The following is a 19264-nucleotide window of genomic DNA, read 5'->3' as shown; positions in this document are numbered from 1 at the left end:
GCTTTTCTCCTCCCTCTCTACCTGGAGGAGTTTCTCTGTTTGTGTCCCTGCAAGGTGTGGACGTGGAAAGGATTTGAATAATATACCCACGTGTTTTCAGGAGAAAGTGAACTGCCAAGACGTTTAATGCTTAATGAGAAACGTTTACAAAAGCGTAAAACATTAATTTCATGTAAATAATTGTAAAAGGTTAGATTCCTCCAACATAAGAAAAGAGTCGATTAAACTTTTCCGCATGAGTTGAAGTCTCTGTAAAAATCACCCTACAATAAAAGTAGAACATGTCACATGATGAGTTAATGATCCACTGATTGGATTTTAAAAAATAATTATTGCACATGTGGTAGCCTAAAACATTTTATTAACCTCACATATTTGTGCTGTCCTATCATCCAGCAGCTCCTGCCCTGACTTGCACTTTAATGACATTCCTGAACTGAAAGGGAGGGCCTGATAAGAAGCGGCCATATTGAAACCAATGCTGTGCCGCCCGAACCCGAGTCGATTCTCTGTGCCGATTCATTTAAATAAGAACTCGTATTCTTTTCAACACAAACTTAAGTTGTAAATTTAGTTTTACTGAAAATTTCGATATTCCAGGCCAATAATGATAAATTCTCAGATAGTTGTGTTGGCTTAATAAAAAAGCCCACATGAACTGAGCAGTTCTCCTTTATTGTTGCGATGCTTTCCCCCTCAGTGCTCTGTGGCTGCCACTTTATCTCTCGCACTGTCGTCTGCCAAACATTTCCTTCTTACTTTCAAATTCACTTTGTGTAAATGTCTGTTTTAATTTGCACAGAGACTACAGACGGAAACTAGTTTAAGCTAAATCTGGTGTAACGTATCTTTTAATGTTTTTTATATCAACTAAATTATATAGTTCAAAGAGTGCCAGATTTAAATAGACAGTTTTGGTGACCTATGTTTCTTTTACACTTGCAAATTACAATTGGCTGAAGTCTATCAACTTCAACAGTTTTAGTTTTCGTCTTCCAAAAAAAGAAAATGTACTAAACTTCTTGTCTCTGAAAATTATTATAAATATACCAACATACCCTGATATATTTTTTCATTCATTCAATAAATGCATATTCCATTTCATAATTTTGCACAACCATGGAAGTGCTCTGTCTCTGGGAGGTCAGACAATCATTAACTGCAGTAATCACACTGAAGGTCATGCAGTCAGTTTCTCTTTCCATTCCAAGCATTCTGCAAAAAATCTTTACCAGCACAGAATTTACAATGCAAAACATGAGATCAAGAATGTTTCTACAAACTATAGCTTTGACTTTTAATGGATTTAAAATATCTCTTGCAGATTATTAAATAGTGCAGAACTCACAGGGTGCCTTATTAGGATATGGATTTATATTTTTTCAGCTTAGACCATTCAAAAGTGAAATCCTGGTTCAAAGTGATATTTGTTGTAGAAACTCATAGCAGTCCATTTCTCTCTGACATTCAGACTCTAAAAGGAACATGTCAAACACAGGTTGACTGGATGCCATTGGTTGAAGAAACTCAGTTGTTTTAAGCTGCCAATTTAATTTCTAGTTTTAACACATTACAGAATTACTGTGTTCAAATTAGTTTACCAAAGATGGCTTCCATACAAATATCAAAAGTTACAAGAATGAACTTTTGATATTTGTGTATACAGTCATTTCAGCAAATTGGACTATACATACAAGTCTCATTGTATGTCAGATTAAAAGTACATTTTGAAATTAACAACCTCTAAGCAGATATTAAATATACTTTGTTTTAAAAAATATTTTATTAGTCAAATGTAAAGTTCTAATTTTAAATTATTTTCTTGACTGTAACATTATGGAAAATAATAAAAGACTTAAAAATACCCAGCTGTGTGTAATTAATCTACATAATGTAAAATGGTTAGGAACTGAAGTTGTCTTTTTCAGGAGCTAAGCCAGAGGAGTCGGATCTCTGAACGGAACTGAAATTCCCATCACTAATTGAAACGTGTTCGTCACGAACAAAGATACAAAACACGTCAAGATACAAAACACTCTTTTTTGTTTTAGTCAAGCACTGGTCAAGTGCAAAAAGGATGGTTTCAACAAGTTGCAAACGGTTCAATTCTACCTTTATTTATCTGATTTAAAAATAAATAATGTTTTAAGATCGCCTCTCGGGTAAAGATGAACAAAACAACCGATCGAAGACCAAACAAGGCAGCAGGGAACCATCTTGTCACGGTTCGCCTCCGCCTTGTGTCGCTGTGTTTCCATCCCTGTCAGCTCGCCTTCAGTTAGTTCAGCAGGCAAAGTAAGGAGAGGAGGGCTGTTCCCTTTCGCCTCTGCTCAGTCTGCTGCTCAGCACGCCGTCAACACACATTCCACACCATGGCTGCCACGGAAGTGGACGTATTTTCGGTAAGCAAATGTCACTGCGCTTCGTGTTTAATCCCGTCAGCGGAGCAGAAACGGTAAAAGTGCAGCGTGTCGCGGATCATTTGGTTGGTTGTCGTAAATGTGTGTAGCTGAGCCTCCCCCGCTTATGGAGCCTGATCATCAGCGCCTGACGAGATGGTGGAAGTGATTTCTGCGACGGTGACTCAGTGGGTTTGTCGCTGTTAAGTCCAATCAATGTGGCTGCAATTTCTAGCTTGCTTACAGTAATATGTCCATTTTCTACCCATGCATGTTTGTTGGTATTATGCTAACATGAATGGTTGGCTTTAAATGAAGTGCCTCCAAACACAACAGCCAGGAAAGAGCAGCCAACACTGTCAGTGTGGAGAGTTGCAGATGAAAGTCCTCCCTGTTTTAAATTGGATTTTATTTGCTGCTTTGAATTGTAAACTCATTGGAACCATATATGCTCAAAATATTTTCAAAAGGTCCATTTTCACCTGGGGAAATGCATATGCACAGAGATCATGTATGCAACTTTAAAAAAAAAGAGACTTCATATTTTTATTTAAATTACTGGCATTAATGATTAAATGCCAGGTACTTACCTTAGTAGACCCATATTTCATGTTCCTTTCTCTAGGACATTGTTTCCCAGCCCTGGTCCTCAAGACTTTCTGCCCAGAATGTTTTAGATGTTTCCCTGCTTTAACACACCTGACTCAGATGATTGCTTAATTCTTAATCAGATGTTAATTGAAGTCAAGTGTGACTTGAGAACGTTGCTGTAGAATGTGAAATTAAATTATTTTAAATAACTTTAGGTAAAGTTAATTTAGTAATTAAGTTGTGAATTGTTTTGTTTTTTAATTAACAGACCTTGTTTGGGTATGTAGTCAATCAAATCACTTGATTTTATTTTGCATGTATGTGTCTGAAAATATGAACGCCATTTGAATGATGCAAGAAAAGCTATCATAGGAAGAAGTGCAAAAAGTTCAGATGTGTGTGTATAAATGTTTTTGTTGTGAGATTCGTGTGCTGTGGTACTTTTAGTTCTGACTTTGGTTCAGTTTGTTTATTTAGAGCAATTTCCTGTTTCTGTTTGGCAGTTTGCTTTCCAATACATAGACACACCAAAGTTTTAAAGAACTATGGTTTCAAAACTGCTAAAAATCTCACTGGAGTTATTTTGAACTGTATGGAAGGAGAGCAGCACAGCACTGCCCTCCTCTACTGTTTGTTGTGCACTGCTGGTCAGCTGGCTTAAAGAATGGTTTTTATTATTTTTATGCATAAAGACAAATTCAGCTCTTACAAAATATTCTGGTTTGAAAAGTAAAGTAGTGTTTATTAACCAGCTAATCCATCTTGTTATGGCTGAGTTACTGTACAAGTAGCGCAGCAGCAAAAACATGTTGAGACCTGAAGCTTCAGAATCGCATAAAGACAATTACAAAAACCCACCTGTACAATGTTTTTATGATCTAAAGCACTTTGAACTGCCTTGTGGTTGAAATGTGCTATACAAATAAACTTGTTCGATGCACATAAAATAGCGAGGGTTTATTCTATATTCTAGAGGTCATTTTATCAAAATCCAAGCAAATACTGAATAAAATAACTATATTTATCGGTATATCTGTATCTAGTGCAGTTTTCAATCTGATTTGGTGACAATAATCTTGTTAATCTAAATAGAAGTTATACGGTATTACACATTCTTAATTTTTATAAACAATACAACAAACTCACATGATCTGTCAGTATCTTACAGAGTAATTTGTACTTATCAATGCAGCTAAATGTAATTTGCATTTAATTGTAGTTGAATAACAGATGCTGTAGACATGAAAATGTTTACTGTATAATTTTTCCATGCACACTAACACAACGGCTGCCAGTGTAACCTTAACACAATTCATTCTCCAGTAATAGACTGTAGAATATGTTCAGGGTCTCCCATTGGCATATACTAGACGTTATTGAAACTTTTATTCAGTGACACAAAAGACAGAGAAAAAAATAGATTTCATTCTTTAGTTTAAATGATTATTTAGTAATTTTATGTATGTTTACAGGGTGTAGATAATCTAGTCAGATGCTGAATCACCCAGAAGATAGCAGCAGTAGGATGGACATATTTTCAGATTGGGTTAGAGTTTGTTTTATATTACACATATTGTAATATTGAGTGTTACCAGTCAGGTGTGGCCCAATGGGAATATCAGCAGGGTGGGACAGTTTATAGAAAACACCAGTAACACTGTGTAATAAAAGTAGAGGAGAGCATTTCATTGAAGAGTGGCCGGCGCAAACGACTGGGATTTAAAGAGAGGGGATTAACTTTTTTGGCAGATGCTTGAAAAGGTTCTTGAATTGGATAGTAAGCAGCACAGAGATCCAGGGATAAAGAGATTAAGTTCACACTCCGGCCACTCCTACTGCTTAGTGGTGCAACACGTTGTCAAAGAAGAAAGGAGCCAATGCAAAAAAAAAAAGAGAACTCGATATTGCTCAATTAGTACTTTTCAATTTAGGTATCTTCTTGGAATACAAAACCAGAGGATTGATTAGAGGGAAATGCTGAGCAAGCCGGGGAACAGGCCAGAGTTTGCAGCTGCCTGACTGACTTCCTGTCTGACTTTGTGAACAAAGTGAGACCACATTGAACAAACTGTCATGCCCTCCTGCCTGGCTGCGTAAAGCGAGAGCTGTTAATTATGTGCAGCTATTGATAGAGACGTGCGGCTTGTCAGACTGTAGGTCCACATCGACCACATCTGGTGGAAATGGAAGCTTTGGGATGAATTTCTGAGCAGGATACACGGGAAGTGATCGATTGAGCCCGACTGACTAGTAACTTTTATTGTTTTCATTTAGTAGCAACATCTGATTGTCCCGCTACGTATCCAGCATGTACAGTGCTTGCTGACCATGAAGAGTCTCGCCCTGGAGTCTTGCAAGCATAAAATGAAATTAGCGTCATCAAGCACTTAAAGCAAAGAGACAAGGAACAAGGAAGTGTTCATGTGTGCTCTAGTTTTAGGTCCATTCTGAAAACTCACTAGTTTCATGCACCAAGACAAGTGGGAAGAAATTTCCCATATATTTCAGGTCCAGCTGTACAACAGATACTGATGTTGGTTTGTTGTTTGTGTTCTCGGCTGCATAGGAACATAAAACCCAGAGGTTTCCTGAGGCACATTCATCAACATTGATGGAGAGTGACAGCCCAGATGCAGCGTTTTTAGTGATGATGAGTTCTTCCAAATCTGAAGAAAACTCAGGAAATAAGGCCAACACACATCTTAATATGATGTTAGGAAACATTTAGTGTTTCATGATGTTTCTTCATCTCAGAAGTGAGATTCTATCTGCTCCCATCTGACCCATCATCACTCAGCTGTTTGCCTTATTGATGCTTTTATTGATTTTTATCTGTAGGAATAAAATCCATTTTCTTGGTTGTATGAATTGTTTCAATGCTGCTTCCATTAGTGTATTTTTAACTATGAAAAAGTAATCTTCAGGTTGATTGCTTAGACTGTAAATAATCTGTAGATTATTTTTAATGCTCTTCCTCTTGAGGACTAGCAGTGTGTGTATTTGCACCAAAGATGTTCTTTATGAGGCCTTGCAGTGTGTTTTAAACTGTAAGTATTGCAGGGCGTGTGGACTGTGTGATATTAGGAAAACGTGATTCTAAGAATGTATTGATTGCTATAATGTGTGTGTAATAATTTTCGTTTAATTAATATACATTTATTTGCACTGCATTAGCAGCTCATGGAGATTTTGCTGATTGGATTGTTGATACTTTGGATCAAAACCAAATCATAAGTCTGAGAAATAAATTTGTTGTCATTGAAATGTGTAATAATTGATTGTTTTTGAGGAAGTACAAGAAACTGTATCACATTCGTGACAGTTTTTTGAATCTTTAAAAAAAAAAATGAAAATTTTTGATTTACAAGCATATAATTTTGTATAGTGGGGCATATATTTGTTGGATGGACTCTCAAACAAGAGATGCTGAAACTCCCAGTGTGGTGGATGAAGATGGAGAAAAACTTGCTTCTGTCTCTGCTTCCTTCCATCATTCCCTGCTTTCTTCATTTCTGTGTTTTCTTCTTCTTTTCTGTCCTAACTCCTTCAAACCTCTTGTCTTTTTTTCTTTCTTCATTCCTTTGCTGTTTCTGACTTTTCCAGGTTTCATTTTAAAATTGTTTTATTATTCACTATAAAACATTATGGGAACTCTCTAGTCTGGAAAAGGTGGAACTTTTAGGTGAAAGTTGAAACACGGCATCATATTTTCCAAAAGCAAAGTATATCTACCTCATAAAATCCTTCCCTTCTGTCTCCTCAGGTCTGTGTATTTTCTCCTCTCTTCCTGTTGGCATGAATAAAGCCACTCTGTGGTGATACAGTCGATGTATGTGAGTGATAAATGCCAAAAAGAAACTAGTTTTCATTCCATTGTTGTAGTTGAATTCCTGACGTGAAGCATGACGTTGAAATCTCAACCGTCAACATTTTTTGCCGTTGCAACATCACTGCCGGCCCGAGTAAGTACAGGAGGTTGCTGGCATGTGACTCTGAGATGGGAAGGTGTGGTTGGAGCTGGCAGCTTGGGAGAAACGTCAGGGCAAATAAAAAAGTGTTGCTCAATGAATTCATGATTTAAAAAAAATAAAATCTTTCTCCTACTGACAGAAACTACCCAGCAGCCATCAGACAGGAAAAACCAGTCAGCAGCCACTTCATGTAAAGAGTATAGCCTGTAAGTGTTGGTTTGTTGTTGAGGTTACTATGTGGTCAGTTCCCCTCACAAAACCTAAGTTCACTTATAAACCCAGCACTTAGTTCAAAACCCTCAAACTGACATTTGCACGTTCTCAACTTTCTAGACATGACTCGTTCTTCAGAAACTCTTAAAGGATGTGCAACAAGTATTTATAGTTATGGAAAGGTTAGACTTTCATACTTGAGATCTCGGTTTGTCATTTTTCACTTTCAGGTCAACAGTTTCTGGTGGTTAATGCAGTGACTGTATGAAATCAGGATTTCTGTCAGACTGCAAGTCAAACACCAAACTTATTCAAACGTATATTCATAGAGACTGGAAGGGTAAAAAAACTTGAAACAAACTTGCACTTCAGCAACTATTGACACAAGTTTTTGAAAATTTAGTAGGAAAACATGACGGTTGAGTTCAAATTGTGCAAAGAACAACCGGCATACTCAATGAGCATCAGCTGCAGTGCAGTGTGGTTGTCTGTCAGATGACTCAGAGACTCTCTTATCAAAAACAAGACAGTCAAGGCAGGTGTGGACAGAGGCCACGAGGTGTAAAAGATGGCCAAAAAAAGTAGTTACTAAAACAAAAACAAATGGCGTCTGGAGATGCTGATTGATTCACTACTGTTGGTTTATATCAGTCGTTATTGCAATGTTTGTTACATTTCTCTTTGACCTCTACAAAGGCTGGATGAGTGAGGAGTAGGGATGGGTAATAAATCAGTATATAGCGATAGACGTGATCAAAATCAATAGGTAATATGTCTGATAGACTGTTCAATAATTTCACTGAACTGGTCCAGAATCCTACAGCGTTCTGGATGATGTAGGCAGAGGAAAGACTTCAGGTGCTCAATCTGTTGGTGACATCAACTCACTCGCTCACTCTTTGGTTTCTGGTAACAACCTGTTGACTAACTCATGCAGTTGAACTTTTCACCACTGTTCCTCAAAAACAAACTGCTTAAAAGTGAAAACTGTGGATAAAACAGAAAAGGTGTCACCACTACTTTCCCAGTTTCTCAAATATTTAAAACAAAAACAAATCAATATTAATCTATTATTTATATAAATTCCTTATATCTTGATTTCAATTCTGACATATTTAACAGTGACTCTCATGAACATAGGTTGTTCAAAATGGCTGTTACAGCAGCAGCCACAATGTGAAGCTAAATTATTGCTTTAATGGGTATTTTTCACTCTTCATCAAATAGCACTCAGAAAAACGGCACTATAACGGACAGTTTATTCAATACTAACACAAAGACAAACTTAACTGTTCAGTAAGGCTAACAGCAACACAAAAGAAGTGACTTCTGTATGTCCCTAATGAGAGATGTGTGACGGAGCCCCTTTCTACCAAAATAATAAATAAATACACCTGACTAAAATCTCACAAAACCTGGGATGTGATGCGACATGGTATGTTTGACCCAAAAGCATCAGTAAGCATCAGTGTTTGAGATCCACAGTGAAACAAGGTGGTGGCCGTATCGTGATGTAGGTTTAGCAGAGGGATTTTATGGCTCAAAGTGAATCCATGCATACATCCAAACTTAGAAAAATTACTTTTTGGAATGGCATGACCAAGGTCCAGAAGAAAAGCTATGCTAAAAGAATCCCACCAGAGAGAACTGAATGTCAAAACTTAATCAAAATGTACTTCAAACTAGTATCTTTTAAAAAAAAGTTTCATTTTCCCTTTTTAACAATTCTTTATTTTTTGCTGCTGAATTGAACAGGGTAGTTTTCACTCAAAAGTTTGAGATTATTCACAGTCTCCTTTTGTCCACTTTACCTGACCAAACAGATCTTTTTAAACTCTGCATGTTACAAGCCTACTGTGCTGTAACAACATTGTACTAACTAGCAGATAATGTTTGCGCCTCATTGCGCTTTAAAGCGCCTTGGGGCTTCCTCTGCATCCATTTCCTGTTGGCCTGGTGATATGGTGGCCTGGGAGCGTTGTTGTCTCGTCACTCTGGGACTTTAAACCAGAAGCTTTTCATTCCTCTCATGCTCCATGCTGTCTCTCTGCGTTTCCTTTGTTTGTACGAGCTCAGATTTTCTTCATCGTTGGTCTAATAGTAACTATTGGGTGAACATCCTATGTTTCTGCTGATTCTTCTTGTGGTCTTTAAGTTAAAGTTATGCTTCATGGATGCAGAGCTGACAGGCTTGGTGGTTGTTTGAACTTTGTGTACATTTTGTGGGTGCAGCTGGTTCCAACTGAGGGAAAGGGCTTTACAGCTATAAATAATATGCTATATAGAAAAATTGGAGCAAGTAATTCGATGTTATACTGCTGTTGATGTGAAGAAGTGAAGTGAAGTTCTGATTTAGTCCAGTCTTGACTGACGTGGTTGAGTCCCAGCTGCAGGGCTTTGTGTCCACGTCTACACTTCTGTTTAGTCTGATCCCAAAAGATAACACTTTTGGTTTTGGTCAGCAGGCTCAGTTTGCAAGATTCAGTCACAAACCCATCTGTGTGTGTGTGCGTCACCGCTACATACACAACACAGACAAGCTCAATGTGATTCAGTGTAGGAGGTTAACCCTAAATTATCACCTGAGTCATAATCCTTGTTGTTCTTTTCAATTGCACAGTTTCACTGTCACACTTTGAGTTTGGAGCAGAAATAAGATTTAAATGGTGGCTTATCTGCTCACGGCTGATCATGGCTCCTTTAAAAAGCTTCCATACTTTACATGTTATGTTACAACCACATACTACAGTGTATTTTGTTTGGATTTTATCTGACACACCTGGACTGACATCGTTTCATAATATTCTCTCCAATAATGTTGAAACTTGGTAGCGTATATATGAACATCAGTTATCAAATCTTGCCTCATATTCTCAGTTAAGTTTAGGCCTGGATTTTGAACAGTGTTGTAACTGAACTTTTTTGTGTTAGGAAATGTTAAAAGTTACAACAATTGTAAGGTTTACAAGCACTCAGCACAGTTTGGACATAATAGCCAATGGGCAGGAGCAGGGATGGTGTAATTGTTGCATACCCCCTTGTGCCCACTTCAGTGTGTTAACTATAAACCCAGCTTAATCTGTCTTTAATGTTATTGGTGTGTAAAACAAATCCTATTTAGGATTTAACAACATTTAGCCTGATGGGGGGCATATAGTCCAGTGGCTTATGACACTCTGGGGGAAACCCTGCAACGGTATACGGCTCTTCCAAAGTTACTACTGGCATCCTTAGTAATTCCCCCATCAACTGTTTCCTTTCCTGAGTTGTTGGTTAAAGTGGACAGCCATCTCTTCAGAGATCTCTTGTGCGTTTTCAGACATAATTATGTGCTTTCTGCATCTTCATTCCTCACCTGTCTGCTGTGTTCCTTGGCCTTCATGATGCCGTTTGTTAGGGGTACCAGAGTGAAGGAGACTGAATACCATGAACAAAATAAGAGCAGTGAGTAATAGTTACCGTAGATTTATATTTGAGCCATCCAGACTGAAGAAATGAATTAAGATGAACAAAAAGGGAAGTTTTATTCAGTTTCACATGTGCTGCATTTTTAAACAAATATGCTGATGGAAGCATCGTGACATCCTTCATATAGATCATTTCTCTGTAAATAAAGACTTATGTAACTTCTCCCTTTTGTAACGTTCCTCTCATGAAGCTTCAGTGTGATTGCACTGGTTTCCTTCCAGGCGTGATAATAGAGCCAGCAGCCTCCCTCTGCTCCCTCCTCCTTCTGCAGGAATCTTAGTATCTCTGCAATGTTCAGCCAGTTAGCTAAATACCACAGGAAAACATAAAGACAGTAAAACAAGCTCTTAGTTTACAGTGAACAACAAACAAGGGCTCCTCCTCATTCCTGCAGTCTTTTCCTGGGTTTTTGTTTGTGTTGAAGCTGCAGTTAATTCAATTATGGAGAATTCAATAGCTTTCAGCTGACAAATTTTCCATTTAACAAATAACTGGAAAAGCATTATAAACTTAATGCCTGTGAAGAATTTATCAGGAATTTATTAATAAGAGAGGTTAATTATTGAAACAAGTCTGCTGTTTTATTGATAAGATTTTGCAGCATAACAGTTTCTTTTGGTATTTTCTTCTGTAAAAGTAGTGGCAGAAATGCTGTACTTTTGCTAAAATTGTTTTTTATTTATTCACCCTAAAACCTGCAGATCCCTGCTGTCCCACACTCTGCTCATCCTTCATTGTGAACCTCAGTGAGGTCATTTAGTGATCTGCTGTGTCTTGGAAGCCAGTCTCCAACCCCCAGTTGAATGCTTTGGTTGCATTCAGCTGAGCTCTCGTCTTTAGGCTGCTAGTGTTGAGTGACATCAGCCTTCAAGTATGCAGCCCGTCGTGGCTGGGCCAGGCGGGATTGGCTGCCTGTATTCATCTCAAGGTGCAGTCTGCTCTCTCTCGACCGATTCAGTTCAGATAGATAATCAAACACTTCCAGCGGTTTTTGCCTGCAAGGTTTAGTTTGTTCTATATTTGAGATCTTTGTCTGTAATGTTCTGGGATGCTGCCAGAGACAACAGCGTATTGGTTGTGGACTCTCATTTGTTAAAAATAGCATTGGCAACTTAATAGAAACTTTAATAGATCCCATAAGTATGAAACTCTTCTTTTTTGAGGCTTTTCATCCATTTTCTGTTCACAAGTCCCTTGTCCCTTCATGTGGGAGATTATTTGCGCTCATCCCTGCTGCAGGCGCTGATTAACTAAATCTGGGCACACATAACTGATGGGTTTTACATCTGCACACTGAGCAGAACGTCTTTGATGTTGTACAGAAAAGTGAACGTGTCTTTTTACTTTCAGTTAATATATTTACCATATGTTTTTCTCCTGACATGCACCAGATGTCTAATGTTTTGTCTCGTGTCTTCCAGAATGAGGAGAAACGTAACCTCAGCTTGGGCGGCCATGTTGGATTCGATAGCCTCCCTGACCAACTGGTCAGTAAATCGGTCACACAGGGTTTTTGCTTCAATATCCTCTGCGTAGGTGAGTAACAAAATGTGTTTGTGTGATGATAAAGTGTGAAATATTGGACGTGCTGCAGATCTGGTGGTGGAAACAACCTGCTGTTGGAAAAACAATCCACAGACACAATCATGTCCAAGAGCTTTTTCATGTCAACTTTAAGATGAAGTAAAGTTAAACAGTGACTACAGAGAAAATAAAACAGGGTGTTTAGCCAAAACTAAAACAAAATTTTAAAAATAACCTACTGGACATAATTTAGTTTGAGGTTTTAGGCTGAATAAATTCTTGGTAGTGAATGAACTGATCAGAATTTATTAATTTCCGATCTAATCTTTTTGAGTTGTGTTGAAATGAAACTATTACTTTAAATCAAACGTTGAGTTGAATTTAATGACTTGGTTTTGATTTATCTTTACCATTTTAATTTAGCAATAGCATGGCTGGCATTGCACAACTGTCTGTGTCTCCTACCGAATTGTATCTTCACCTAACTAATTAAAGGCTGCCCACATTTCCATGACGACAAGATGAAACAGAGTTGATTTCCCAGCATGTCGGGCTGAAGTCGAACTGTTGATGTACAATCATGCTGTTCTTGGATGTTCATTTTCACACGCACCTTTCACAGTCTTCAAGATAGGACTGCTTTCTTGCCAAGTGAAGGAACTGCAGACATGTGTTGACATGTTGCCGAAAAATAGTTTTCTTCTAAATGGTTTCGATCAACTGTGCTTTCCTTCTTCATCTTTATTTCTGAAAATCTAATTTATGTCGGTAATGGCATCAACACTGAAGGGTGTTATTGTTACCGTGGTCTGGTGAGACTTGCATATGGTGAGCTCACATATCTAGTTTTTGTTTGACTATGAAAAGCATCTGCTGTTAATGATATTTTGCCTCCACTAGTTTTGTAATTTTTCAGATGCTCACTATCATTTGTTCATGCATTCTGAAGATGTCTCCGATTTTTTGTCAGGACTTTTACCGATTTTTAATTAATTAATTTCTTTTTTTGACTTACTGTTCAGGCTGCAAGAAGCTCTGGTTCTTTGAAAGTGAAAGCAAAGTGCCAAGTATTCATAGATAACTAGATTTTTGCACAGTGGTCTCTGCATACCACTGAATAATTTAGTCAACTAACTTTGTTTTATTATTTTTTTCTTTCACAGGAGAAACTGGCATTGGCAAATCAACATTAATGAACACACTGTTTAACACCATGTTTGAAAATGAGGAGGCAAGCCACTACCAGAATGGTGTGTATCTGCGGCCTCGAACCTATGACCTCCAGGAGAGCAACGTCCACCTCAAGCTAACGATTGTTGATACCGTTGGGTTTGGTGACCAGATCAACAAGGAGGACAGGTAAAGTTGATAAAATAACAGATCACAGCACTGAAAGATCTCAGTAAATATCAAGTTTTCTGTAAATCAAAAGTGATGTAGTTATTTTTTTTATTTTATTTTTTCAAATCCATGTCTCATCTTTACATTTCCATTTATAAGATGTTGCTATGCAAATGTTGATGTGGATACCAATGAGAGAAACTGAGTTTATCACTCTGGAATTCCACACATATTTCTTGTGTCTTGTGGGACTAGAAGGGGAGGAGGTGGGAAAAAATAAAGAGGAAGTAGTTTATTTTTTTAAAAACATTTAGCTGTGGAATGAAGCGTTCTCGCTGTGGCTCAGCCAGCAAGCTGCACTCTCACGCTCTTTGATAGCAGCGTTCTCTGTGGGTCTTATGAACCAACACGCTGAAGGACGGACTCTGTAGCGAGCTGGAAATGAACACAGGGAGCTTCAAAAGGTCAGAGCGTGTGCATACCACAGCGAAGATTGAAGAGAGATGTGAAGGTAGAGGACAGATGACTGTAAACATGGTGCTTACTGAGGAAATGGAAAAGATTGTTAACCTCTGTCTCACTATGAGCAATAAAATGTTAGTGATGTGGGACATCCTGAAGTTGAGTTGGAGCCAAGATGGTTTAATCATCACTACTGCAACATTCATCTGCTTTATGATGAGCTTTTCTTGTTAAAATATTTTGCAACGTAAGATTAAAATGATTATTTGAAAGCAAATTAAGGATCTGTGTTGAATTTAAAGGCTGACTTCATACAGCAGCAGCTCTGCACTTTGGGCTCTTTTCTGCTAAGTCTAAATGTGCTTCATCTAAAATAAACATGTAAAAAAAAAAAAGGTGTCATACATCACAGGTAGAATTTTAAATGTGGTCAAATGTGGAGCAATAAGAGCAGCAGAAATGACTCATGGAAATAAAATATCAACAGTGGAGCTAATGAGTTGTCAGATGATTTTGTGAAGCTATTGCTACCATTAACAATGTGTACATTTTTTAAATTTATTTTTCATGGAAACCACTGCTAGTCTTGGGCTTCTAAGTTTAGCTGAATTGAGTTATTGACTGTCCTGAACTCTGTGTTCCCTTTATTTTTCACCACAGTGCTTCAGTATGTTATTTGAGTCTCTTTCCTGGATAGACATGGCAGCTATTAACTTTTTAAAGTCTTTTTTTTTCTTAGAAAGTACTCCTGGCTTAATTCTTATTTGTCTAGCTGTGGCTCTTTAATGAAGAAAGCCACTGGTTAAGCTGTTGTTGTCACTAGCTCTCTGTACAATTAATTTGTCCCTGCTCATAGAAAATATCCTCAGCGCAGAGCTTATATTTTGCTTTGCCTCTTTTCAGGTCATTTGACAAACCTGTGGCTGCCATTACGTTTTCTTTGTTTTAGATCAAACCGCTGCCTTCAGGACTTCTGTCTTTAACCGTTTCTCTTCACGGACTGAAGCTATCAATTTATGTCTTGCTGAGATTTTCAGTTCCTAGCTTTGTTTGTACTTTTGTTTTTCTTTCCCATATAAATTATCAATTAGCTTTTCTTCAAGAAGCCATTAACAAAACTGTTGCACCCTCAACTAATTATTCTTTTTGTCAATGTAATCAAGCAGCAAGTTGAAGTGTATTTCAACCATTCTGTTAGTTTTTCCAGTGCCATATTTTGCATTTCTTAAAATTTCTTTGGTTAATTAAAGAAACTTCTTCGATGGTGTTAAGAAACGCTATGCTGTTGCTGTCTGTTTGTAATAGTGTTTGACTTTTAGAAAAACAATGGGTTTTATCCACATCTTTAAATTTCTCATGAGAAAAGCATGACTGAACTGAAGTTTTCATGTTTATATCCCACAGAGAACAGGCTGATTTGTAGCGTTTCAGTCAGACGTCAGTAAGATCATTTTGATCAGAACTAAGCTGTGCAACTCTTAAGCTGAGATCCTGGCATTGAATCAGAACATACAGTAACTGAAAACATAATTCTCCTGGTTTATTTATTCAGTGACAAGTTCATATTTTCTTACATATTCATTATCAACACATGAATGGGAAGAAAAATATTTAGCTTTAGCAAAAAGGCATAAATCTGGCTTGTCTTTGGCTCTATCCACAGTTACAAGCCAATCGTGGACTATATCGACACCCAGTTTGAAAACTATCTGCAGGAGGAGCTGAAAATCAAACGCTCGCTGTTTAACTACCATGACACCAGGATCCACATTTGCCTTTACTTCATCGCCCCAACAGGACACTCCCTCAAGTCCCTGGACCTGGTCACAATGAAGAAACTGGACAGCAAGGTATACATAAGTGACATGCACACTCTGTTGCCCTATGGCCTACAAACTAACTCCTGTTCACCTGAAATCCAAACCTCTCCTTCACTTTGAATGGAGGAGATTTGAATGAACTGTTGGGATTCCTCATCTGTCTCTGTCAGGGTGTGGATTCTTTGTTCTGAAAGAAAAAAGCCTTAAGTTTCCACTTGGTGGTAGGGTTTCGGGAAGAGGTATTTGGAGATAACGTGACTTGTTTTTGCTCTTTTTTTTTTTTCTTTTTTAGAGAAGGCTGTTTTCTTCAAGTCAAGGTTGCCCAAACATAAATCTACTTCTCAGTTCATCGTTCCTTTTTGTTTGCTTTTGTTTTGACTGTAATCAAAAAACATTTTCATAAAAACCTTTAAAAATTGTCTTCTTGGTGGCATGTCTAATACATTCAAATTTTACTTTGGCATATCTGCAGCTGACATGTTTGTAGGTCAATAATCAACTGCGTTTAGTCAATAGACACACTCAAACATATCGATTTCTGGCATTTTCATTGCTCTCGTGCAAGTTTTACTACTGACAGTATTGGCTTGCGGCTCATCTGTTTTGCTGCATTTCTGTTTAGTGTAGCTGACTAGACATGCAACCCCTGGCATTATTCCAGCCAGACAAAATGATGAAAATAATCTCCTCAAAATAGAGGACGTAAAGTAAATCGGTTTGAATTTAAACAACATTGTTGGGACTGGAAAGGTTGAACCTGTAGGTTTTTGTATTTTAGTTTTAGTTGGAAATATTTTTACCTGAAATAAGTCAGATCATGGCTATATTGTTATAGCCATAATTAATGAATGAGTGCATATTAGGAAAATCTTTAAAAAGTAATAGGAGAGATTTATTTATTTATTTTTTCATTGTAATAAATGTTCGTTAAATGACTTCAATGCATTAAAGCTGTGTTTGATGGTTTGAAGACAAAGTTTTTGTAGTTTTATGATGCACAGCATCTTGCTCTGAGATAGTTTACTTGCTGCCCCCACAGTGTGTCTTTGTTATGGCTACTGACGGCTCTGCTGCACACATGACTGAGGCAGTCTTTGAGCCGTTTGGGGTTTTTTGCCGGTGCACAAATAATAAATCCTGAATAAACAGATGGAGATCGTGTAACTTGAACCTGCTGCCTTTACCACTGCCAACCTTCAATTCATGTCTGCCAAATACCTCCCGATACTATTCATAGCACTTACTGCTAGCTTAGCCAAGACTCACTCTCAAGGAACAGAAACTGGATCACGTTTAGGGAAAATGTATAAAATGAGTGTGCAATCGATAAAAAGATAGCTTCAGAATTAGTTTAGATTTTTTATTTATTACGACTTAACCCGATTCACAAAACTCTGGCCGTTGTTAGAACCTTGAAAAGGGAAGCCAGACTACAATTTTGAACTAAGACTAAACCTGTTCACACTTCAGATAAAGGGAAGAGATCCAAATATCAGAACTCATGGTGACTCAGTTGAGCTGACCACTGAGCTTCAGCTGTGTAACAGCCAATAGGACGATCACATCCTGGCACATGACATTTGCCAGCTGTCTACTGACACAATCCAAATAACCACAGCACACACAGTCAAGTCTCTAACCTGCTGTTGAGAAAAGAGGATGTCATTTACCTGAGCTAAAGCTTTCTAGATTTTCAAGTTGTAACTGGTGAGCTGTTGATATTTATAGTTTGATGCCTCAGTGCTTTATTCTTGGCTGATGATGTTTTTTAAAGTAAAGATCCAACTTATGTTTGTGATCAGTCTTTGCCCTAAAAATGATTAAAATGAGAGGTAATGTCCCAAAGTATTGTGCTTATATTTTCAAATTTATGAGCACAGCGGTCAGACACTTTACACACACCATCCTTACTCCTGTCCAGCCTGCTGCTCTCTCCTCTACATGTTTACAAGATTCATCTGCCAGCAGGTGATGCAACACACTGAGCACCTTTGTTTAGGTCACTGTCATCATGACGAGCTGTAATATTATCATGTTGATGTCAGTTGGGAACTTGAAACATGAAACCGTTAGCTTTGTTGTTGTTATCTGATTTTATGTTCATCTTTTTTGTATAATTTTGCATTGCTCTTGATATGGATTACCTTTGCTAGATGTACTTCACCGATTCTAACCTGCTTTTATGTAATCATTTAACTTAAAATAGGAGATTCAGTAAAATAATTTAGTTTCTTTGGACAGTGCAGAATAACTTGATGGTAAAATTACCTTCCATACTGGGTCAGTTAAGTAAATTATAATTGTTTTATGGCATTATGACTTATTTCCTGAATAGACAGTTGACAAAATCAGCTTCATTATGTCTAGAGCTAAATTACACTTATCGAGCTTCGGAGTGAATAAAAAATGTGTTTTAGTGGCTACAGCATTACATGTAATCTATAAAGTATTATTTTCTAGGTATTAAGCTACTTTGGTCAGTTTCTATTGAAAGTTAGTTAAAAATGTCCATTAAATAAGTTCATAACAATACCAATATTCACACTGCAGACAAATGTCTTTTTGGGCCCTTCAGGAGATTGGAGCTTCAAGTTCAAAACATTTAAGAATTAAATAGCCAATAGCATGTCCTCTAAAACTAATTAATATTTCCCCATGTTGCTTGTTCAGTATTTTTGTCCACTAAAGGTTTAGCGCACTGCCATTAATATTCTGCTGGTTTAGGGAGAATAAAACAGAAACTGTTGCAAACTGCATCCACTGCTGTTTTTCTAGTGATTTTTTTCTACATGTGAACTGATATGTATTTACAGCTGGTGGTCCTGGTTGTTCACAGCAAACAGAGCTATTTTGGCTTTCTGGTCAGCTGGGAAAACCCGGCTGTGGGAAGTGAACAAACATCACTGTACGCTCCTTCCTGAGCCTACATGTCCAGCCATCTTCCCCTCCATGTCCTTCAGGAGACATACAACGTTATCATCAGTTCTGGGTAGCGATTAGTGAGCACGGTTTGTTAAATAAGGGTGAGAACATGATGCTGGGGTGCCCAGCTGCAGATTAATGATCCAGCAAAGTGTGATGAGATTGTAATTTGACTCCCAATGAGAGCTAGCTTTTGCCCAGAGGCTCACTGTGGGATTGATTTGAGTGGATCTGTGAGAGTTTTCACATCATCCCAGATAGATTTCCAGCAAAGCAGCTGTGTGGAGGAATGCAGACAAATTATATTTATTTCTGCACATCTGTTGCTGATTCTGCAAGGAATGCAGTTTGTTTTCACAATGGCAGCTTGTTCTGTGAATGCCCATCAGTTCTAGCTGAACTTATTTACTGTTTCACTTTCCTGCCGCCTCTGGTAGATATGTGTAAGAGTAATCAAATAACCAACATGGCTCTTTTTTAGCCCTCAGCTTTGGAGATATTTTTAAAAAACTTTTTTACAATGCCACTCTTGCAATTATTTTAGCCTTTTCTA

The 19264-nt window shown here is 37.7% G+C and overlaps 1 protein-coding gene across 3 annotated transcripts in view; it reads left to right on the top strand.

Moving 5' to 3' along the window:
* The first annotated feature begins 2262 nt into the window (after positions 1 to 2262).
* The window catches only part of septin8a (septin 8a), a 36156-nt gene continuing 19154 nt past the window's right edge, over positions 2263 to 19264 (top strand). For 2 of the 3 annotated variants that reach the window (XM_055051317.1, XM_055051316.1), the window contains exons 1-4: positions 2263 to 2402; positions 12064 to 12178; positions 13330 to 13525; positions 15633 to 15819. In XM_055051317.1, coding sequence (XP_054907292.1) covers positions 2373 to 2402; positions 12064 to 12178; positions 13330 to 13525; positions 15633 to 15819 — 528 coding nt within the window. In that variant the 5' untranslated portion in view covers positions 2263 to 2372. The remainder of the gene's footprint in view (positions 2403 to 12063; positions 12179 to 13329; positions 13526 to 15632; positions 15820 to 19264) is intronic. The other variant, XM_055051318.1, reaches the window with a different exon arrangement.

The sequence above is a fragment of the Poeciliopsis prolifica genome, unplaced genomic scaffold (assembly GCF_027474105.1).
Source record: "Poeciliopsis prolifica strain line A6 unplaced genomic scaffold, Auburn_PproV2 SCAFFOLD033, whole genome shotgun sequence".
NCBI classification, from domain to species: Eukaryota; Metazoa; Chordata; class Actinopteri; order Cyprinodontiformes; family Poeciliidae; genus Poeciliopsis; species Poeciliopsis prolifica.
This window is presented reverse-complemented; position numbering and strand designations above follow the sequence as displayed.